At 37.9% G+C, this 23711-nt stretch overlaps 1 protein-coding gene across 1 annotated transcript in view; it reads left to right on the forward strand.

Annotated features, from left to right (window-relative positions):
* Positions 1-23711, forward strand: part of LOC135401960 (macrophage mannose receptor 1-like) — a 29575-nt gene continuing 5864 nt past the window's right edge. The window contains exons 1-25 of the mRNA XM_064634575.1: positions 1-170; positions 1846-2244; positions 3502-3675; positions 4485-4649; positions 4958-5074; positions 6065-6208; positions 7355-7537; positions 7721-7875; positions 8699-8812; positions 9545-9660; positions 10391-10539; positions 10965-11167; positions 11557-11678; positions 12394-12481; positions 13184-13328; positions 13785-13820; positions 13908-14077; positions 14929-14996; positions 15661-15761; positions 16482-16624; positions 18195-18309; positions 19521-19669; positions 20593-20695; positions 21504-21736; positions 23264-23429. Of these exons, the coding sequence (XP_064490645.1) occupies positions 110-170; positions 1846-2244; positions 3502-3675; positions 4485-4649; positions 4958-5074; positions 6065-6208; positions 7355-7537; positions 7721-7875; positions 8699-8812; positions 9545-9660; positions 10391-10539; positions 10965-11167; positions 11557-11678; positions 12394-12481; positions 13184-13328; positions 13785-13820; positions 13908-14077; positions 14929-14996; positions 15661-15761; positions 16482-16624; positions 18195-18309; positions 19521-19669; positions 20593-20695; positions 21504-21736; positions 23264-23429 (3619 nt within the window). The 5' untranslated portion in view covers positions 1-109. The remainder of the gene's footprint in view (positions 171-1845; positions 2245-3501; positions 3676-4484; positions 4650-4957; positions 5075-6064; positions 6209-7354; positions 7538-7720; positions 7876-8698; positions 8813-9544; positions 9661-10390; positions 10540-10964; positions 11168-11556; positions 11679-12393; positions 12482-13183; positions 13329-13784; positions 13821-13907; positions 14078-14928; positions 14997-15660; positions 15762-16481; positions 16625-18194; positions 18310-19520; positions 19670-20592; positions 20696-21503; positions 21737-23263; positions 23430-23711) is intronic.

The following is a 23711-nucleotide window of genomic DNA, read 5'->3' on the forward strand; positions in this document are numbered from 1 at the left end:
AAAGGGGTTGCTAATCCACTTCAGTGCAGAGGGGTTTTCTTGCAAGGCACTGATTTGGTCTTCAGCATCAATTCGAGGTGAAGGGCAGAAAAGATTGAAATATTTGGCCATGTCTGTCTACTTGACCCTGATTTTCCTTCTGTCCATTAGTACATCTCTTCAAACATCTGGTGAGTCTTGGTCTTTTGCTGAGAGTGGAGGTTTTCAAGTTTGTCTTTATGGGTTCTTAATATCCCTCTTGGTGGGCAGTGAATTTAAGTCTAGTCACAGAATATAATTTGAAATAGTTTCCTTCAGCTCTGCAATTTGGTGTTATCTGCATAGGCATTCTTTTTCCTTAACGCAGCGTTCAAGGTGGTGTATGAGTGACAGGAATATGCCTACAGATGTGGACATAACATAGGCAGTGATGATTCTTGAAAGTGAACCAGCTGAATGCAGGCAAAAGCTGATCTTGATTTACTCTGTTGGCTAGAACAGCTCAGAAGTACAGGGCATGGACTCTCAGCATGCACAGAACTACTGGCTGATGTGTACTTTTAAGTTTCTCAGACATCTTGTATAGACCACAGCATACCGATTAGTGCATATTGAAATTTTGTTTCCAAGCTGACAGCTTTAGGAAGGACCTTAAAAACTTTTGTCCATCAGATTTCACAGACTCCTACTGCTGACAGGAAAACAGATGATGCTGTGTCTTTCCCCTTTCCCCTGGGAAGCTCCCAGCTAGAGAATTCTGGGAGTTCAATGCTATTGCTTGGATGGCAGCAGCTTGAATGCCAACCTAATCCACTACAGGACAATTTCTTCTGTGCATGCTTTTGGGTGAGACCAAGCTGGCTCTAACCCAACCTATGCTAGCCTTCTGAAGAACCACTGCAGCAGGAGAGCTGTGCCAGGGGAAGTGCCATCTAGCTTGTTCTGATCTGTAGACTTTCAGAGCAACAACACTCCCTGGCAGTTCCCAGATGGGAAGGATTATGAAGCCCCATTTAAGTATTCCATTAAGAAATCTTGGGTAAAGCTCAATGGCACTGCAGAGTGAGTTGGATGATGTTGCCTGTCACTTAGAAAGGAGTGAAGGGGTGCAAGGTGAGCTGCAAAAATAGTCAAGATTTGGAGGAGGCTGAAGTTGTGGCCCTTTTTTTGAAGCTGGTCTTAAGAAACAAAACCCTGCTGTGCAGTGTGTCACATTTCTATTTACAAGTGTAGCTATTAATGGCACTTAGGATACTTACTTAGCTTAACTGTGCCCAGAACTGATGATGCTGCAAGTTGTGGGTTCCCTCCCGAGAAACTTACAAATAAAACTCTGTGAAGAAATGACTTTTTGCACAGCTGCCAAAAATTTCCAAGATAATTAACCAAAAATGAAAAATACCCCACTTTCTTGATAAGCTGAAAACCACTATGTCATTCTGGCCCAAATATAAAAATGGTTTAATTTTGAGTTATGTAAACCATCTTTAATAGCTTTAAAGCAAAAAGTCCTCTTACTTAAAGAATTAAAGGCTGTTTAATATGCTGTGGTGGAACTTTGAAGAAGTTATGAAACTTAATAAAGGCCATTTTTGATATGCATTCTGAGACCACTCTGCTTTAAGCAGGAATGTGAAGAAAAGTAATTTTTCTACGAAGAGCTGTATTTTCAGCTTCGGTGTTGTTTTCATTTTAAGAATATTTTCATGAATATCGTTTCCACTGATGATTAACCTCCCTTGATTTCTTTCTCTGTGAAATATATATATTTTTTTTTTTTTTGGTAGCAGAGTATCACAAAGATATTAACTAACTTTATCTCCTAAGAAAGCTCTCTTCAGATGTTTGCATTATTTTATTTTATAGGTAGTGGAATATTTTCAATCTATAATGAAGATAGCAAGCTCTGTGCCCAAGCCCAGAACTCTAGCTCAGTCATAACTACCACCTGTGATGAGCATGATGAGTTTCAGAAGTTCAAGTGGGTCTCTGCCAAACAGCTGCTGAGTATGGCACTCAAGCTGTGCCTGGGAGTGTTCACGAAGGACGATGAGGCTGCCATCACCTTGGAATCCTGTAACAGGACAAATGAACTCCAATGGTGGGAATGTAGAAATGAGACAGTTGCAAGCTATGGCAAGGATTTGTTTCTCAACTATGGCAAAGGGAAGGGGAAGAAAATCAGGCTGTCCAAAGGATCAGGCAAAGGGAGCAGGTGGAAAATCTATGGAACTGCAGACAGCTTGTGCTCTCAGCACTATGAGGGTGAGTACTGAAAATTCATCTCTATTTCGAGGTAACTTGACTGCCCCTATCTGCAGAGTGTTCTGCTGCCTGCTTGACAGCTCCATTTTCTTACAGTGATATCAGTAGACGTGATAGCTACAAACATGGTGTAGAAATGAAAAGCAAATACAACTGGATACTTTTTGGCAAACATAACTGCACCTTTCTGCATAACTTGTTAAATGCAATTCTTTCAAATGATAGACTAAAATCACAAAGGCCTATGATGTAATCATAAGGAAGAATGGGAATTCTGTTTGTAAAGCAACAGCAAAAGGAAATCTATGACTGTTTCAAAATATGTCTGATCAATTTGTAGAAGAGATGATTGTGTTGTATTACTTTTTGTTGTTGCTATTACTCGATTTGATCATGTGCTATCTCTAAGAAGTTAATTTCTAGTTAACATAGATGTGATCCACCATTAACAATATTTACCTAGTGTTTCCTAGGCCCAGTAAAAAGAACAAGTAGGAAAAAGCAAAAGGAGAAACAGTGCCTAATAGTTTAGGATGCAACAATTCTTAACACTCTGACAAAGAACCACTGGAGAGTCAGATCTCCATTTCCTACATTTTTATGGATCTTGAGCTATATAGAGTGGACATCAAGGTTCAAGTGATCAAACTGCTTTTTTTTTGTGACACTGATAGGTTGGGAAGTTAAATAACAAGGGATTAAATTTTTGTAGTACCCTATGACTGTTCCATCAGGAATGAAGTTTATCATAATTTTGTACAGATAACAGCAAATTAGATTGCATAGTGATGGCAGAGTCACTTCCTAGCAGAGTCACTTGCAAATTTAAGATATAACTCCCTCTCACAAAGACTAATAAAAATATTGTGATATGTTCTTTCAATGTCTTTTCCACCATACAAGGAAAAAGAAAAAAAAAGAATGTAGGCATCATTCAAGGACAGAAGTATGTATGCAACGGGAGAAGCTGAGTCACAGGGACCTCTGACACAGTAGTCCAGAAAGCAGTGACATGAGAAAGTTAGACAGAAATTAGTTTGAGGTCCAATTAAGGGTTGTTTGAGAGTTTTAATTCTGAATACTTTGCCATAGTCATGTCTGATTGGCACAACAGCCTTGTAAAGGTTTGGGGTAACAAAGTACTGATATGTTGAGCTCTGCACAACTCAGCTGTGTCTGTGGAGAGCTGTCTATGGGTGTCACTCGGGTGAACATCTGATACCAACTCGAAGTATTGATTTATACTTTTCTCCATAGATATCTATACACTGGGAGGAAATGCCTTTGGTGCACCTTGTGTGTTCCCTTTTAAGCACAAGGGTAAATGGTATGCTGAGTGCATCCCTCACATTGATGATGCCAAGACTCTCTGGTGTGCAACTTCTTCAGATTTTGATAAGGACCACTTGTTTGGAAATTGTCCACTAAAAGGTAATTTATGAAAATTTTGGAAAAGGTGTTAAGCAAAAGTTTCCTCCACTGACATGGTCAAAATCTTCTTGGGATGTGGAAGTAGCATTGGATAGCAAGCTGAATTTGGTCTAGCCTAGTTCACTGGTGAGGTATGCAATGATAAGTGAAGTATCTGCTCTTCAGTTTCACTGCCCTACAGTGCTCCTTAGACTGCTATATATGGGGAATATTCCAAGGGTGGTGACTGGGGCTGATGGAAAAAGGAAGAGGAAATCCCTAGGAGTAGGTGAGAAGAAAGTCAGGACAAATGAAAGGCAGAAAGAAGTGCAGTGGATGAGGAAGGTGAGACATAGGGAAGCACGACACAGTAGTGCATCATAGGATGGAGGAGAGAACAGGAGAGCTGTAGTGAATGGAAGGGTGCAGGACACAGGCAGTGACTTTCACCTGCTTTCAGTGCTCCAGTGCTCCATATACTTACAAATCATCCAACACAGCTTTCCAATAACCCTAGCGCAAATCCTCTGCCCATTCATCCTCACTTCATGCCTGATTGTTTGGAAATGATCATTTCTGTCATGTTGGGAGTTCTGGGAGAGCATAAGAAGAGTCTGAAGATAAGACTCTTGTTTGTAAGGTGACATAAGTCCTTATGTGATTAATATATTATTAATATTTAACAGAAAAAGCATATTTAAGTGAGGAAAAATGTATGTTAAAAATTATCAAATCATACGGTTATACAGTTTTATTCTGCAACGAAGATTTTATTTTCTGAGTTAGCAAATATGATTATCTTGTCAAATTGCTGATATCATTTTTTATAGACACCACCCACAATAATCTTTGGAAAACAAATCCTGTGACAGCAACCCGCTATCAGATAAACTCGGAGTCACTTTTGACATGGCACCAAGCAAGAAAAAGCTGCCAGCAGCAGAATGCAGAATTATTAAGTATCACAGACCTTCGTGAAGAAATGTATTTATTAGGTAAATTAAAAAAAAAAATTAAGAAAATGCTTTGTTTAAAATGTAGGTCAGCTCCAACAGCTTTAACGTGAATATTTATATTTGCCTTGTGAAAATAGGTCTCAGTAATATTCTTAAAAGAGCTTGTCCCTTTCTCACAAAAAAAGATATTAAAATAATGGAAATAATCTAATCTATTTTACAAAAAATAGATACTTCCTATGACACTTTTGCCCTCATGCTTTAAAATATTATTTTCAGTTTTCTTGAGTAGCTTACAAAATCTGAGGCACTGAGTAACTTGACTGATTGTTTCTTTTGGCCATTAGGGCTCACTAGTGACCTGGGCATCAATGCAAAGCTCTGGACTGGTCTTTACAGTGCCCTTGAGAGTGGCTGGCAGTGGACTGAGGGCAGTCCTTTCAGATACCTAAACTGGGCTCCAGGTAATTGTACTGTTATTAAATGATGAACAGCATCTAGACCAAAAATTTCTCTTTCCCTCCCCTCCTCTCTCCTTCCTCTTCTTTTTCCTCCCTTCCCCTCTGCGCGCCTCCCCTCTCCTCCCCTCCCCTTCACTAAATTCTTGTTAGCTAATTTCTTTGGTTTCATAGAATTTTCACAGGTTACAGGGAATTATGGCAAAGGTAGGATATTACAGTAATAGGGGTCATACCAGAGATAGATTGTTATTAATTCTGAATTTCCCAGAAAAAGCATGTAGCTTATCCAAGACAACAGTTGAATAATATCTATACCTCATTCTATTTTTTCCATCTACAAGTTTCTCTTCAGGCATATTATTCAATTCAAATAAAAACACCTCATGACAAATGACATAAACAGAATGTAAAGAAGAGAGAAAATAAATAAAGAGAAACAGCATAAAATATTTTCTATTCTTCTCAGTTGATGTTTATGACATTTATTTGATGTACTTTATCTTAGTAAGTTTCCACTCTTTTCTTAGGACCTAAGTCACCATCCTGCATGTTGTCATGTTACGTGTTTTCATAATAGCACTTCTGACTACAAGGAAATCCAAAGGGCGAGCACTCTTGTGGAATTAAATACACATTTCAAGTCCAGTATTCAACAGTAAAGGATCTTGAGTTGTTTGCAATACTATAATTCCATAAGGAATTCTGTCTTAGATGAACTTTTATAAAACTGTTTTTTCTATATGCTGCTGTTCTTCAAATACACTGAATTTCTTCTTCAGCAGTGCATAAGGAAAGAGGGGCAAATCTCACGTTTGAAGTGTCAACCCTCTTGGCCATCCCAGTGATGCTCCCTTGTCATCTCTCTTGGAAATTATTACTCTGAAGATTAATACTCCAGTGGCTTTGCAGCTGCAAAAGTCTTTTACATTCCTTCCTGTTAAGAGGTGAAATTTTTCAGTGTTAACAGAAGGATTTTGTGCCTCGTTTTTAAAGGAAACCCCTCTGTGGAATCTGGAAAAATATGCGGGACCTTCCAAGGTAGGAATGGCAAATGGGAAAACCAGGTGTGTGATCGGAAACTGGGATACGTCTGCCAAAAGAGAAACAACTCCTTGGATCCTTCCACTCTTGCCCCAGGTATGTTGGTCAAAAACCAAGGCTATTTTTGCGGTCAGCGAGAAACATTGGGAGGATGCTGTACGTGAAATGACAACATATTGTTGAAACAAAAGGATCACACTTGATGACCTGGGTCAAATACTGAGAAAACTAACTTTCTGGTTCATTTTAAAGATGATGCCCAAATATTGTTCATCATTTTGAAAAGATTCCAGAGTACCAAAGAAGGCAGGATTAGGTGTTTAGTCATGTTATCCAGACCATGAAATACTGATGAATATCCCGTGCTCTAAAAAATACTTCTAAGATATGTTCTGCTAGAGTGCATGCTCCCCTTCTGTCTCTGATGCTTTTTGTTCTATTCAGGAAAAAATCAGGGGGATGCATGGCCCATATATATCCCACACATTCTGACCACACTTGGAATGATTTCTGATCCATGTTAACCTCCAAAACAAGCCTGAATCTTGTTTAGGGGAATACAGGTTTGCCCAGCTCAAAACCACGTTCAGGGAGCATCGGACCAAGTGGTTGATCACACATCAGTGTTGGGCACATATCCTCCCCTCTTCAGTTTACTGTGTAGGTGCAGATCATGTGAACTTTCCAAGCAGGAAGGTGGCTGCCCATACTAAATTCACTCCAAGAAAGAAGTGCTGAACAAAGTGTGCAGCATTTCTGTGCAGCTGGGATTTCTGACATGTCTGGTATGGCATAAATGTGTCTGGACTAGCTTATATATGATTTGGGCTGTGCAGGAGCTCCTGACTCCCTGCTGTTTCCAGAGAAAAAAATATACAAAATCTACAAATTCAACAAGATCGAGTTCCTGAGTAGGAAAAGAGGCCATTTTGTGTAAAACATGGCTGTACCCAGAGCCTCACTGAGGGTGATTTGACATGGATTTGTGCCCTGCAAATTTGCATGCCAAATTACTCAGTACTTATTTAATCCTATAAAAAAGGTTTTTTTGGTAGCTTCCAGCACAACTGGGAGAGAAAAATTTGTTTTGTAATCTTTGTAACCCTCAGACTTTGGCTTCTCTCCTCTGCCAGTATGTGCTTCAGTATTTCAAATTCATGTCAGTACAGGTAATTTTCTTTTTGATGAAAATAAAGCACTGAACAGGACTGCTCATTAATTGTTTGACATCAATTTTTTTAGGTGACTTAAAGCCTTTTAAGTGCCCCAGGGAATGGGTGCCCTATGCAGGTCATTGCTACAGAATTTATAGAAGACCAAAAATATGGAAAGAAGCTCAATCTTCCTGTAGAAAAGAAGAAGGAGATCTGGCGAGTATTCATAATATTGAAGAGTACAGTTTTACAGTGTCCCAGCTTGGGTACAGTGAGTATTCCTGCAGGTCACTTTTTTCTTAATCTGAAATTATCTTGTTTGCTATTATTCATTTAATCATTATAACCGGGATCTTAATTTTTTTTTAATAAAAAAGTTCTTCAGTCAAAAAGGGATGTGAGTTGTGATTGTTCTAAGACATCCCCATACCTACAATTAACTTTGTGTTCCCAGAGTCAGATGATGAGCTGTGGATTGGTCTAAACGACTTCAGAGTTCAAATGTATTTTGAATGGAGTGATGGCACACCTGTGACTTATACCAAATGGCATCACGGAGAGCCAACTCACACATGGAATAAGGCAGACTGCATCCGGATGAAGGGAGAGGTAAAAATCCCTCCCCCACTCTTATGCTTTCTTCTGTCCCTTGAGCCCCCCAAAAGGAAAACATCCATGATTAAAAAGAAAAAAAAGGGTTATGCTTTTAAAAGTATTTATGAACTTGGTTTAATTCAAGATACCTTAGTGTGGAGGGAGACTGGAGACCAGATCCAGGAGGGTGTATGATGGAGCACCAGAAGCAGTTCACTGCATGGAGACTTGGTCTTCTCTACAACAGTTTCCATCTGAAATTGGTTGAAATAACTCATCATCCACATTTAACATAACTGATCATAGCAGCATAGAGTCTTGAAGCAGGGAATTTTTCATTTTTCCTCTAAAAGCACTAAAATATATGCTTTTAGAGCTATTTTGTAGGCTCATATTTGTAGAGGCACAAAATCAGTTAAAAAAAATCTCTCCTGTTTTATACTCAGCATAAAAAGACATATAATGCAGTGGAAAAAGACTTTTTTTATATTTTATGTTTAGTTTATCCAGCATTTCCTTGCTATTGTCATCTGGTTATATGAACATAATAGACACTGTACTGGTGAGAAGAGAATGGAACAGCATGTTTCCTTCCTGCTCTCATCAGCCATTGAATCTTTAATACATCCAACCCTCATTTTCACACCTCTGAGGAAATGTGACCCTCACTGTCTTTATTTGGGAATTTTGGAGAAAAAGTAAGGCAAGGAAGAGACCTGATACAGTCTCACACAAATGAAAAGAGAAGGGTTCTTTCTGAGAATGATGAATATTCTTGTTGGATCTGAATTTTCTTTAGCTTTCACTTCTCTCTATTGTTTATTTTTACCATACTCAGGATGGATCCTGGGCTGACAGTGCCTGTGAAATGAAATTTGGCTACATCTGTAAAAGGAAACCCTTGGCTGAAGAATCAGGGGAAGTCGAGGTTACTTATCCAGGCTGCCAGAAAGTGAGTGTAAAACAAAAGCAACAGAAGGTGCTGCATATGACTTTGATGATATGATATCATCATATGCTATGATGATAATTAACATAGAAGTAAATTATTTTGACTGTTCTTGGTGGAGACTTGAAAACTGTTAATTTCATATGTATTGATACTTCTTAGACTAAAAGGGAATGTATTTCTTTATTTAACTGAAATGTAGATAGACCTTTTTATTTCTTTGCAAGTGTAGTTGACTCATCTCTCTCCTACTGCAGAACTGGTCACTGTCCCCATAAAAGCAACTCTCTGCAAAACATGTCAGCACTTTTTCAGGCTGTAACTCACTGGTCATGGGTTGCACACAGCCTTCTCAGTTCAATCAATCTGCCACAGGAATCAGGAATAGTGTCCACTGTTTTGCAGATTGCTTGTAACCTCTTGCAACAGCTATCCTTACGCAGTGAGAAGCCAGAGCAAGCTTTACACAGGGAGCTGCAAAGTGGCTGTGACTTTGGTTGCCAGCCCAAAGGCACAACCATGGCTCACTGTTTGCAAAGTCCCTTTGTGTGTCCTTTTTCAAGAGTTATGATTACAAAAATTGTGTTTGATTACCCTCTTGGTTTCTTCACATGGTTCCTGAGGGCAATTTTGACTTTGGATGTGATAACTGGAGTTTGGGTGTGGCTTTTGGAAGTGCACAAAGCTGTGCAATCTGACAGCCCCTCTGTACATCTCTGCTGTTGACACTGACAGGGCTGGATGAAGCACGGCTTTTACTGTTACTCCGTGGGGCAGCTACCAGCAACATTTTCAGATGCAAAAAAAATCTGTGAAGAAAACAAAGGTTACTTGGCTACTGTGAGAGACAGGTATGGAAACATAATTCTTGTCCTTTAATGCGTGTAACCAGGATGGAAAGGAAGAGAAATTTCTTCTTACTCAGCAGTTATTCATAGTGTCTGTCTAGTGTGACACCACTCTTATTTGCAGGAAAATTTATGGTAGAACTGATGAAGTATTGCACTATAGATCCGGGGCTTGTAGGGCATCAGAACATTCAGACCAGTGCTACTACACACACTGTTGTTGCCTTTAGGAATTAAAAAACTGGATCACCTCCCCAGCGACCCCAGACTGACAGATTGTTTTAAAACTTCTTGAACTAAAAATAAACAGATAAGCATGGAACTATTTCTTCTAGATTTTAGGGTTTTAGCCTTTGTTTGTTTGTTTGTTTGTTTTTTCAACAGGCAGATTTGGAACCTTACCCTTTTTAGAATAAAAGCATAGTAGCTTTTATAGTTATACAGAATGAGTAACATATATGCATTAACACAATATTGTGGGGTTTGCCTTGTTCATTGTGCAGTACAAAAGAGGAATAGAATCACTAAATTCCAGACATGATTCACAGTAACAAAAAGTAAAATAAAAACTACTTTTTATGATAATTAGAACTATGAAAGTAAGATGATTACCCTTGTTTCATTTCATACATACTGAAAAATCACCTTAACTTTACCAGATTTGCTACAATGAACTGTTTGAAGAAATGTACAAGTTATGATAAAATGCGATTTTGATGCTTACTCTTCACAGATATGAACAAGCTTATTTGACCTCCATAACTGGATTCAATCCAGCAAAATACTTCTGGATTGGTCTTTCAGACATGGAGGAGCAGGGGACATTCAGTTGGGCCAGTGGGGATCCAGTCACCTTCACTCACTGGAACGTGGGAATGCCTGGTATGTGCCATGGGGGCCACTGAGTTTCTGCTCTGAGGAACCAAAAAGTGGGGATTTAAAAGCTAAAAAAATTGTTTAGAGAAACTCTTCTGGCATAAAGCACCAGAAAGGACAATGCAGCTTTCAATTTTTGCTAAGGGGATTAAATCAGGGGTTGTGGTAACCCCTTCCAGAAGGTCAGCTGGGACTGCATATGTCTTTTGGTATCCTTTGCACTTTGTTGTTTGGTAGTTTTGTTAAGTGATTCCTAGTATAACGTCAAAGGAATTTGCTAGAATTTCTTTTTATGATTGAATAGAAATGCACATGAGCTATGGTGATCTATTGATATTTCAGAGTGGGAACAGGTTACTCATAAGTCAGCAGCATATACTTTGAAAAGGTGCAGTCATCAATAAAATTTAACAATTTTATGTTTCATGAAGGAGGGGAGTCAGGCTGCGTGGCCATGACAACAGGAACTTCAGCTGGATTGTGGGATATTGTGAACTGTGAAGAAACAAATATGTTTCTCTGCAAGCAGCTGGTGGAGGGAGTGACTCCCCCTCCTCCTCCCCCAACGATATCCCATCTTCTGCTGTGCCCAGAGGGATGGCAATCCATTCCTCAGAGCAGCTTCTGCTTCAAAGTAGGTGTTTAATTTCTAAATGTAAACACTTGTCAATTAAAATAAGAATATGTTCTGTGAGTCCATGGAAGGTTGATTTTACCCTGCCTACCTGATAGGCAGTCTGTGGTAACATGTCTCCAGCCATCTACAGGTGGTGTGGCTGGGAAGTGCTGGACAAAGCTGTATGTGTGTTGATCTAAAGTTTGCAGCCACAGGGGCTCTGAGGTAATAAGAAAAGCAAAGTCACAATAATCAAATTTGATAGATGATTCCAGGCTTATGGTTGCACAATTAAGCATTAAGGAATAAAACTAGACCAGAAGACTAGAACAAAGACAGAAGCCCTAATTTCTGTTTCTAGATATCTGTAATACTCTGCAAAGTATTTAGTTGACCACTTTTTATAGATTTTTCAGGGAGGAAGGGAGAAAATGAAAACATGGTTTGACGCAAAAGATTTTTGCAGAGCCATCGGAGGAGATCTGGCATGTATTCACAGTGAAGAAGAACAAAACCTGATAACTAGATTGTAAGTATCTGCACAGTCCATTATTCAAATATAAGAAAAAAATTACAAATTACCTTTCTGAAAGACATAAACGATTCCTGGTGATCAATTTCTACTTTACAATGATGGTGTATATCCCTTCAAAGTGACAGAAGGAAATAAGTAAAAAGAAGTGAGAAAAGGTTTTCTTGACAGGTCTCTGGGAAGGTGGTGTCATGCATTGAATCAGCCTGAACATAAACAAACTGAGAGAAGTATCATCAAAGTTGGTTTCAACTGAATTTACTTAATTTGTAGTTGATCAGTACTCATGATTAAAGGAATATTTCATGCTGGTTTCCTACCTTAATTAAGGGGAAAAACTGGGAGATTAAGAAAAGCCTGACCTATTGATGTGCTTATATAAATGTTTAAATCAAGTCTATGAGTGCAGAGGTGTCTGAATTTGGATGCCTAAGCTACTTGGTGGAACCAGAACCTTAAAATATATTTTCATTTAACTCAGTATTTGTAAACTCATGACATCTATTATCTTTTCAATGAAGTTCTGTGTTTCACTGCTTCCTTCCACATGCAGTGCCAGGGTGTTTTTCTCCACATGACAATTGAACAATTACTTTATATGACTGTCTCAAAAGATATTTCAAGTATTAAAACACTGAAAATAATGTAATGCTATACATTCTCCTTCTCTTTTTCATACTGTGTCTGACTGTCTGTGATTGTAATCATTCAGAGAGAGAGATTATATTCATTATTCTTACTGGATGGGTTTAAGTGCCTTGGACACTGACAGTGGATTTACATGGAGTGATGGCTCACCAGTGAGTAAATAATTTATTATTCCAGAGTTTTTTACTATTTTTTTTCATGTATATCTTGGCAGGCAGCTCTCAGAACTCCTCCTATACAAGCTGCAAGCGACCTTAAGTCTTTACAACCTGATTCTTGTCTAGAAATTAGTTTTAATCTTTTGGTAGTTCATAGCTATAGATGACAATATGGCATTTCAAGTAATGAATAACACCAAAAGTGATGAAATATTGCACCCAATCTAAGCAAATCTGACTGTGCTGATCTCTATATTCCCATTTATCATTTGCCGTAAGAAATAATTTTTTACATCTATACAAACTAGGCTTTGCTGCTTTTGTTGCCTTAAGTAAATCAAGATCTGCAAGGTCCAAGTCCATATGGCAGCACTGATGGATTGTCTTGGGCTGAAACATCTGAGCAGGATAAACAGCCCAGGGATCAGAGAACATCTTTCTAGAGCTCGATAGGGGAACATTGTCTTTCCTGATAAAAAACAGGGCAAGAACTTCTTGGCTTACTAACATGGCTTATAAACACACAGATGAATCATTATGCTATTCAGAGGTCATGAACTTCTTAAAAGGTCTGGTGTTAAAGAATAAGATGGACCATGAAATCAAATTGAAGTACATTCTTCTTTAATAGGATGATAAAAGACAATTGTTTCATTTTAAAAGCAAAATAGTAACAAAGCTATGTTTCTACTCCAGGTAAATTTTGAAAAATGGTCACATGGAGAACCAAACAATTATGATGGGAATGAAAAATGTGGCGTGTTTACTGGCTACCTCAATATGAACTGGAATGATTTATTTTGTGAACACATGCTGGACTATATTTGCCAAATTAAAAAAGGTAAGATAACTTTTTTCCTTTAGCAACTTTTAGAGTAGATTAGAACATCCTTTACAGGTCCGATCACACGATCTGCATATATTAGAGGCAGCTGGGCCATCAATCACAATGAAATATTTTATACATTAAAGTAAAAGCTGTTGAAAACTACTAATTAATCTGTGAGATACATAGGTAAGTTTTGGACGTATGTACAGCATGTTGGGGAAGTGTAATGCAACAGCCTAAAGTTGGACATAGTTTCTGTAGCTTAATTTGTGATCAGCACTACCATGCTATTTTGCTGAGTGTAGCACTTTTTTTCAGATACTCTGAGAAATTCTGTAACAAAAACAAGCATACTGAATAACCCTTATGACTATTACTTGGAGTTAAAATGATAATTACTGTATGAGTGTATTTAATTGAGAGATGTCCGAGAAACATAATATATACAGATATTGATTTATATTGCAGGAGCGTCACTGAAACCAGAGCCTAATTCTACATTCGGTAAGTCTTGTATTTCCAATAAAAAAATAAATTAAGATATAATGATGTTAATTTCTACTATAGACTGCTTAATGTTTTAATTTGCAGATTATGAATATGTTGATGGTGAAGATGGCTGGGTAAAATATAATCACAAGGAATACTATTTCAGCAAAGAAGCAATGCCTATGCAAAAAGCCAGAGACTTTTGCAAGAAGAATGGTGGTGACCTTGCTGTCATTGAGAGTGAAAGTGAAAAAACTTTTCTTTGGAAATATGTAAGAAACATATTTGCTTCAAATATGCACAGTTTTGTCTTGAAGTGATGCACCTTTTTTCAACTGGCTTGTGAAATATTAAAAAATGGTCCCCACCATAAAAGAAATCAGTGCCACCTTTTATCTTTTCATGGGCTTATCTAGTTAGATGCTTTACCATAATCATTATTTTGATAAATTGCTAAATGTAGAAAAATTTCCAGCTTCCTTTGAAGAATACTCTCAGGGTGCAGCTTTCAAAGACCTTGCTCTGTTTAGCTGAAAGCTGCAATTAATGATTACCTTTTATTTTCTAACTCATTCTTTTCACAGAATTCAATAAAAGATTTTTGTCAAAACAGATCTCATATTTTAAGTAAAAGGTTTAAGATAAAATATTTTCTAATGGTGAGAGAATGACCTGATGATGATTTACTGTTTTGATAATAGTTTTATAGTGTTAAACCCATATTTGATTCCATTCATTCCTCCTCCATGACTAAGGACTAAAACCCACCATTTACTTGTAGTCTTTCAGCAAATTCTCACTATGCCTCCCTAAAACTCTTAAAAAAATATTGTTATTAGCCTGCTTAAGAGATTGTTCTTACCTTCTTAACATAGCTTTTTGCTCCATTTCTTTTTCAGCCCATTCTGCTTTTTTAAAAAAAAATTATATACTTGGAATTGGAGGAAAATTTAAAATTTTCCATTTTGCAGTTCAGGCACAAAATTTCAGTAATTTCCTGCACATTGTATACTATGCAATTGTACAAATGAAACTACAGCATTTTTTGAGAGTTTGCTTGTTTTATTTGAAATCTCTTTTATTATAGATCATTCAAATTGTGGGTTTTTTTGTTTTGTTTTAGATTTTCTATAAAGACTGGGGAAATAGCTTCTATATTGGCTTAAGTGTGAGCCTTGACAAAACATTCCGGTAAGTAAAAACAAATTAATTTTGTCAGACTCGTTATGTGAGTATTTGGCGTGGTTGGCTTTAGGAGACTATTGAAATTCAATGACTGACACAACCTGTCTACAGCCATGTCCTTGGCTACTTTTTAAGAATAAATTTGTGAATCACCAAACTAGGAAATTATTGTTGCATAACTGAAAAAAACCCACCCCAAGTAGGTAATAGGTTTATAATATTAAAGATTTCTTTTGCTTAACAAAATGGTTTTTAGTGGTTCCCAGTACCTGGTTCAAGACTCTTTGTTACCCTACAAGGTCTTATATTATTGCTTTTATATCCAGGAAATTGCTAAAATAGGCTCAGATGTCTGTTTCTGTGCTCCAGATAAAGCCAAGTCCAGTGCTAGACTGGTGCATTTCCTGCACACTATCAATGTTCAGAGACAAAGAAAGGCTGGAACCACCAGTTAAGATGATTAGTTAGACTTAGACAGGTAGGCAGTTGATATAAAGATATTTTTTAATAATTCCAGTGAAAGGTCTTGGTTTTAGTTTAGCAGAGAACAACATGTGTCTGTAAGCTAGGATACAGGAAACTTAAAATACAAAGCTCAAATACTTCCTTTGCAAAGAAATATTAACTAATTCAACTAAGAATTACTATTTCCTCAAATTACTTCTTTCAGGTGGATGGATGGAACCCCAGTGAACTATGTTGCCTGGTCTCCAAATGAACCCAATTTTGCAAATAATGATGAAAACTGTGTGGTCATGTATACCCACACAGGTGAGTACACTGTAGCAACATTCAATCTGTGGGGTGTGACATAGGTTTGGGAGGGCTGCACAGACAAGGCTGGGTGAGTTATAATACTGAGCATGCTGATTTTGCCTAGAGTATTCAAAAAGCAAAGGAAAATAAATTGTATTCTCTTCTTTCATTTATGCACTTTTTAAAAATTGAATTCTATGTAGCTAACACATTGGATTACATCTGTGATTTGATTCCTAATTTTGTCAGAAAATTTCAGTGTGAACAAATCAGTTAAACATCAGTCCATTTGCAGACTCAGTATTGTTTTTCCTCAAAAGATACTCAGACAACTATAGGACTGTGAGAAGCTTAGGTAGTAAGGTAACAAGGACTGAGTGCCTTGTACCGGCAGGCTGATGATAGAGATCCTACAGATCTTAGAGAATTAAGCATTTAAACTAAAACTCTCCTTTGACAATGCTATGGTTTTGCAATATTGAAATATCTCTGGGTTTAGACAAATGATTCATATTCTAAATTTTACTGGAAACCTGAGCATTTCTAAGAAAGAGACATAAGAATTATATATTATTTTTTCTGTGGGAGAGAAATACAAATACTGTAATCAGTTCTACTTCCCATAATAGATTTTCTCTAGGAAAGGACACTTTTTATCTCAGTCCCAGTTGCACACTTTTTATCTCAGTCTCAGTTGCGTTTTGTCTTTTTTTTTTAATTCTAATTTGCTTTCAGGTACATGGAATGATCTCAACTGTGGCAGTGTTGAATTATTCATCTGTGAAAGGCTTAATGACACTGTTCGTCCAGCTGTTGCTCCCACTTCACCACCACCAAAGGGTGGGTGTCCAGAGGACTGGCTTCTCTTTGATAACAAGGTGCAGTATGAAATGTCAGTATATTGTATTTTAAAAGAAGCAGAATAAAAAACAATCAGTTTTTCAGTTGTAGCAGGGTTTTCAGTTGTCACGAAGAATCTTCTGTTCATGTGTATTTAGAGACTTTAAAATGCAAATCCTAAACCACAAATTACAGCCTCTACTGAGATCACAGCAGTTATTAGGGAGGTCATGAGACACACAAGAAGAAAGCTTCAGCTTACATTTTTGCTAGTGTTTTGTGTTGCCAAAGATGGCTGAACAACCTTCCCTGTATGGAGCTGTTGTATGTTCTTGTTTGCTCTGCTGCGGCTATCTGGCTCTCACATATTGCCTGGACACCCACTTATCCCTTGCCTACTCTGCACTGGCTCTCCACTATGACATCTTCTCTTGAGCAAATTTATCTTTTTTTTTTTTTCTATAACCAAACACCTGTTAAGCTTTTTAAGTAATGCAGTTATAAAATTCACTGCACTTTATTATGTACAATCACTCTTAGCCTTCTCAAAAGACAAAACTTCAGGATAAGAGACTGTACATATTAAACATCCATAGATTTTTATCAGTGAAGCTATAAAAGGTATAAAACAATGGTGTACACTACAATACTAGTACTAGAATACATCTAACAATGAAGATAATTCTGAATTGCATTACTTTGTCTAGCTCTGTCTGTCTTTCCTTTGGCTGAGCTAAAATATTTCAGTTTGATAGAGATCCTTTGTTCGAGATCCGCTGGCTGTTGTCTCCTTTTTCCTTCCCTCCCTCAGCCATGGGGAAAAGTCACAAACTCTGCATATTCAATTTCAAGGTTCTCTCTCAAGATAAAATGTCTCTCTCTTCCTCACATCCTGGAAGAGGAGCTTCCAAAGGCTCCTCCCTTGACTCCTCCCAAAGTGTTTATGCACTGCTTCTGGCCATCATGACTCTCCCTTCCTTTTTTGCTCAGCTTTTCCCCAAATTTGCTGCTTAACTTTTCAGTTACATGCTTTAGTTAGCACATTTATGTTGCTTGACTTTTACAAAGCTGTCTGATGATGTCTGAGTTAAATCTCATAAGATCATATTACAAGAAATGGTAAATTCATAGTTTTCTTAATAATATCAAAATCATTATCTTTCTGTGATTATTCTGGGAGAACCAAACTTAATTGGACAAACAGGGCAACAAGAGCTGAGATATTTTGATTCAATAACATATTTTATCCTTGTCTTCTTCAGCATGTCTCTCAAAAATGTACACCTCAGAACTATGCTCAGAAGCTTAATGAAATTTTTGCTGAGATCAATAGACTGACATATTCTTTCTTCTAAGAGTATGCTAAAATATTGGGCTTTATGCTAATTTTCTAATACAGAAAATACTAAAATACTAAATAATACTAAAACTAAATATAATACTAAAATACTAAAACCTAAAGACAAGATAGAAAGTACTCTTAAATCAGCTAAACTCCCTTTTTACTTAAAATATTCAGCTTTTATCTTGTTTGTTACAAACAGAGGTGCTTTCACCAGAAATTAAAACACCATCCAGTTACAGAACTGGCACACTTCTTTTTTTCAGTGTTTTAAAGTCTTTGGTCTTGATGAAAATGATACATTGACCTGGCACGCTGCACGGAACAATTGCATTGATTTTGGAGGAAACCTGGCTACTATATCAAACAAAGAAGAGCAAGGTATAAAGTACCAATGTTTTGATACTGGATGAGACACCGTGTAATTCCTGACAAAAAGAGTAAAACAGATGTTATAGCTTCTGCAATATATGCTATTTTTTATTCCATATTAATATATTGAATGAGAAATTAATTGAGTCTTTGGAAAAAAATTCTTGCATAGGTTTTAGTGTCTTGATTAACTTTGAAAATCAGAGGGGTAAATATGGGAGGTACTGTTCAAATATTAAAATATTAAAATATTATATTAGCGGCTAGTAGTATAATAAAATGTCCACATTTTCTTTCGTTTTAAGGAAGCAGATAATCTTTGAGATCCCTTCCAACCCAGACCATTCTATGATTCAATGTAAAAAAGCACACAAAGGGAGTAATATCCGAAACCAAATCACTGTGCACCCAGCTGCTGAGCTAAATACTGCGGATGTCAGTGGTGGACACATCCTCAGGCAGCAGAAGATTCCAGTGCCAGAGTCCTAGCTTCCCCTTGATCCTCTTGCTCTGCTGGACTTCAGCCTGCTGATCTTGTTGTTCATCATCTTGCAGGCTTTTTATGAGGCCTCATGTTACTTCAGGATTTGTGCTGCCTCAGGTCATGAGGACCACACACGAATAATCTCCCAGCTCCCTCCATCAGTGATAGTGGTTTATACTTTTTTTTTTTCTGTAGCAAAGGAAGGACATTATTTTAGTGGAAAGTCAGCTTAAGCAGGAGCTAAGAGAAACAGCATCTGGTATTCTACAAAGCTGAGATCACAGTTCATACATACATGGTTATCAAGTAGTTTTATTCGTGTTATGCCTATTTAGAAATGAAATTATTAAGCCAGGTTAACAAAGAAGTTGCCAAAGAAGAAAAGGGAATGCAGACTTTGTAGACTCATTTTCTATGTGCCAAAGTTTATGTAGTCATGTTAATTTCTGTAATACATTAAAACATCTTCCTCAGATGATGAACAACATGGAAGAGTGTACACATAAATTGCCATTTTATTAAAAATTTGCATATCATTGAGTTTGTAAAGACCTTTTCTGATTTTAATATCAGATGAATGATCATCTATTAATTTTATTTTTATCATAATACTGTTGCCTTATTTTAAAGAGAAAATGAAAACTCATCATCCTGATTCCAGGTATTCTAAAGTCTCCAGTGTTGGGGAAGGTTCAATTCCCTCTCTTACAAAATATTTCTTTTTTTTTTCCTTCAGCTTTCCTTATGTCCCTCTTAAAAAAAGCTGCTACTGATGCTTGGATTGGACTGAATGACATAAATCAGGAGCACATGTACTTGTGGACAGAGGGAAGCCCAGTAGACTATACAAACTGGGCAAAAGGTTCACGAAGTTATTTTAGTATGGTAAACATCAATTTTATCACTTACACATTATGACTTTGGTAGATGGCTAAAATGTACAATGGTATTTTCTGTTTTTTTTTTTTCCTTTATGAAGACTTTTAGCAAAGTCTTGTTGCTTTTTAAAAGCAGAGTGACTATGTGAGATATCTATCTACATACTTTTTTTTCAACTTCTCTGTTTTGTCATGGTTCTGTATGAGTCCAGACAAAGGTTTGGAAGTCTTATGCAAAACACAGACAAGTAAGCCATTTCCCTCACTTTACTGTGACTCATGAAGAGATTCAATTCATGGAGATAGCATGAGGCTATACTGATGTGAGGTGGGAAAAGCTGCTGTCTCCTGCTGCAGAAAGCCAAGCAGCGGCTTCCCATGCTGTGAGTGGAAAATGAGGAAGGTCCACAGTACAGTGGAAAGGGTTTCAAGAGGTGTCCCCTACAAAATGTTGTTTCTGACAAACCACCTCTACAGCACTGCTGTGACCACTTTGGTTCCCAGTGCTGAACTGGGGCAAGAAGAGAAATTGAGCTCTCTAGGCAAGCTTCAGTGCTGAGGAGAGATTCCCCGTAACCTCCAGGAACACAACAGCAAGTCTGTGGTCTACACCTGCACACATGCACACACATCCACAGTCATGCACAGAGGGTATGTAAGCACAGACAGTTCCAGACACTTCTTCCTGCCCCTGTGCTGTGCTTTGCAACTCCCTTCGTCATCCAAGTGCAAAATTTTCTAGGACTGAGTTGCAAATGCTTATTGTCATATTACTGTGCCTGACCATTGTTTGTATGAGTCCATATGTACATATATCTGACTTTCATATTATTCATCTCTATGCACCTGTGTATGATAGGTGAGTCTGTGAGTCCTGAATCTTTCCTACCTGTCCACATGGTTTTGTGGTTAATCTCATTTGTCTTGCAGGATGATTGTGTCTTTTTGATGAAGAACCCTATTGAACAGGCAGGGAAATGGAAGGATGAAGGATGTAAAACAAGCAAAAGTTACATATGTCAAAAAAATTCGGGTGAGTTTCCTTTCACCGCTTTCCAGTACAGCTGATTTATTGTGGTTATTTCAAACTCATGTTAAAAGTGACTTTCCTGTAATTCCACCCTGGCTTAACTGAAATGAATGACAGTATCACATGCACTGTGGACCATTTTAACAAAATGGTCACACTTTTTTTTTGAGAAAATCTCTTAACCTTTCCTATTTTAGGGACTAGACCTGTAAATTAAAAAAATCTATGGATCATCATGTATTTTACTACTTTTGGCAATCATATGAGCAAGTGCTTTGCCTTTATATGGGTAAATTATTCAAATCAGGAATTCTACTATTATACTTCAAAGCAGTGCAACCTCTTTATTTTGTGAAACTGCCCTGCTTAATTTCCCTTACATTCTTTCTCAGGCAATTTCAGCAGCAGCAGTTATATCCCTCTGCTTGCTCACAGTGTACTTATCATACCCTGTTCCTTATCAGAAATACAACCAGTGCTACTATATAATGGAAAAAGTGAAGGAGTTGTTCCCATTAATGCCCTACATTGGTACAATATGCTTTGGGTAGGTCTGGTGCTTACAAGGTGTGTTCCTGGAGATGATACAGATATTTATGCTAAAAAGTCATTCTGACAAGTATTAGAAAATTTTGTCACAGTACATGAAAAGGTGGCATTCATCACTGCAGCAATACAAATATCTTGATTTGTTATTGCAGTCTCTCTTAATTGCTTGACTACTCCAGTACACTAGATTTTTTTCTCAGTGTTCTATGTCTGAGGCAATATAAAGTTTGACTTTTCTTTTGGTTTTTTTTGCTTGTTACAGACCCCAAAGTGCACAACTCCCAACCCACAGTTCCGATGATTGGCTTTAACAATTATGGTGATGACCGCTATGCAGTCGTCAAGGAAAAAATGAGCTGGGAAAAAGCAGAGAAGGAGTGCAGGGACCAGTCCGCAGAACTTGCCAGTGTCTTGGATCCTTATGCTGAATCTTACGTGTGGTTACAGATAGTAAAACATGGGCAGCCTGTGTGGATTGGCCTTAACAGCAACACAGTGAGTCTACCAAATGCAAATGACAGTCATACCACTATCTTAGATGAGTTATCGGTCAGATCCAAAAATGTGTGGCAGAAGTCAAAACCTTTTGGGGGATACTGACTTCCCTTCACTTCAGGGCATTTACATGTTTAAGTGTTTGTCCATAGTGTAAGCGAGAACTGCCACAGCCCATGCTTAAAGGTCACCAAGGATGTAGCTGCAGCAGACAGTGGCTTCAGTGGTAAAATAGCTGTGGACTTCCCACTTCCTACACTATGGTCTACCACATACTCATATGGGGGTGTGTTGTCATTTCTGAAGGCACATTGTTGAGCATACCACAGAAAAAATTGGGTTAAAAATAGTTCTTTCTTTGTGAATTTATTTTAAGTTTTTGTTTAAATTCACAGCCTAGCAGTACAAGAGCTTGTGCTGGGCAATAGGGGAAAGAGCTGGGAGGAGCAGGGCTCTGGCAGTGGGGAAACCTTAGGCTGGCTTCTGGAGCTGAAGTCAGTGCCTTGTGTAAAGCTGCTGACAAACTCAGCTGAGTGGAAAGGTCTGAAATGGGAAGCAGCTAACAGCTAACAGCATGTAAAAAAGGACATGGATAAATATGATGTAGCTGGATATTTCTGTTGTGGGGAAAGTTGTGGGGAAATCAATAGAGAGAGGTAGAGCAAGATCTTAGTGGGACACTACTGAGAGAGGGCACAGGTGTTGAGGTGAGAGGAACCAGAACCACACCTCAGTGAGAGCAGTCACTGTGAAACCAGGATTAGGGAGGAATCTGGAATGACAGATAGCCAAGGGTTTCAAAGGAAAGGAGACAGGAAAGGAAATGGCACAAAAGGCAGGATGGGAGCCTGCCTTCAAAGATCACAGGAGGATGGAGCTAGATTGCACAGGATGGAGTGACAGAAGCCACGGATGTGACTAATGTCAGTCATCCTCTGCAAATAGTGGTGAAATTCACTGATAAAATAGCGGTTGTCTCATCTGTAGTAGCTGGTCCTTGCAAGACCCAGAAACATACTACAGACCCTGTTAACATGGGTGGCAGGGTTCTGTGGTGCCTGTCCCATGGAAAGCCTCATCAGTTTTTGTCTGTCCAGTGAAACTTCTGCTTTTTCTATTTGCTTCCTAAATACATGGAGAAGCTTGTGTTAGAGGAGCGCTGGCAATAGTTTCTCCGCAATCTTTATTTGATTTGTGTGTAAATGTGGACTCATTTGATAAAACCTTCAGCTATATATTCACATTTGTTACCACGAGGCCCTTTGCCCATTTGGTGCATGAGACAGACGGTGTGAATTGAATAATGTAGGTTTGCATGCTAAATAAACATCTGTAGGACCACTGCCCTAACTGCTGTGGGGAGTGGAGTCTGGACCAGTTTGTTATGTATTCATGGCAGAGGATGAATTAATTTTGTGCAAGAAACCATGATTTTTCCCAATTTATACATACATTCAAGTATAATCTTAATATTCTTTCCTTCTAATTCTTATATGTGACATAATCTTTATTCACATTTGCTTTTAGAATGGTGGCCAATACGTATGGTCAGATAGAAGGAGGAGCAGGTATCTTAACTGGGCCAGTGGAGAACCAAATAAGAACACAGCCTGTGTCTATTTAGATTTGGATGGGTTTTGGAAGACAGCATCTTGCAATGAAACATTTTCATCTCTCTGTAAACAATCCAATGGTAAGTTCTGAATAGCAGAAATGTGATTTGGGAGGCTGGAATTTAAATTAATGGCTTTATTTGAATTTAACTTTGCTACATATGCAAAGATTGTAATAGATAGTGTATGCCTTGTGAAAAACTATTACTTTTTAAAGGAAGAACTCTCAGATCCAGTCTGAGTGATTTGCAGGCATTTCATTTGACAGGCCGGTCAACACGTGCACATCATAAAGACAATTGCAATATTTCATGCCACATGCCATGGTTTTTTTAAGCATCCTTGTTTGTCAAGAACAGAAT

Source organism: Pseudopipra pipra, chromosome 1, assembly GCF_036250125.1.
Source record: "Pseudopipra pipra isolate bDixPip1 chromosome 1, bDixPip1.hap1, whole genome shotgun sequence".
Lineage (NCBI taxonomy): Eukaryota > Metazoa > Chordata > Aves > Passeriformes > Pipridae > Pseudopipra > Pseudopipra pipra.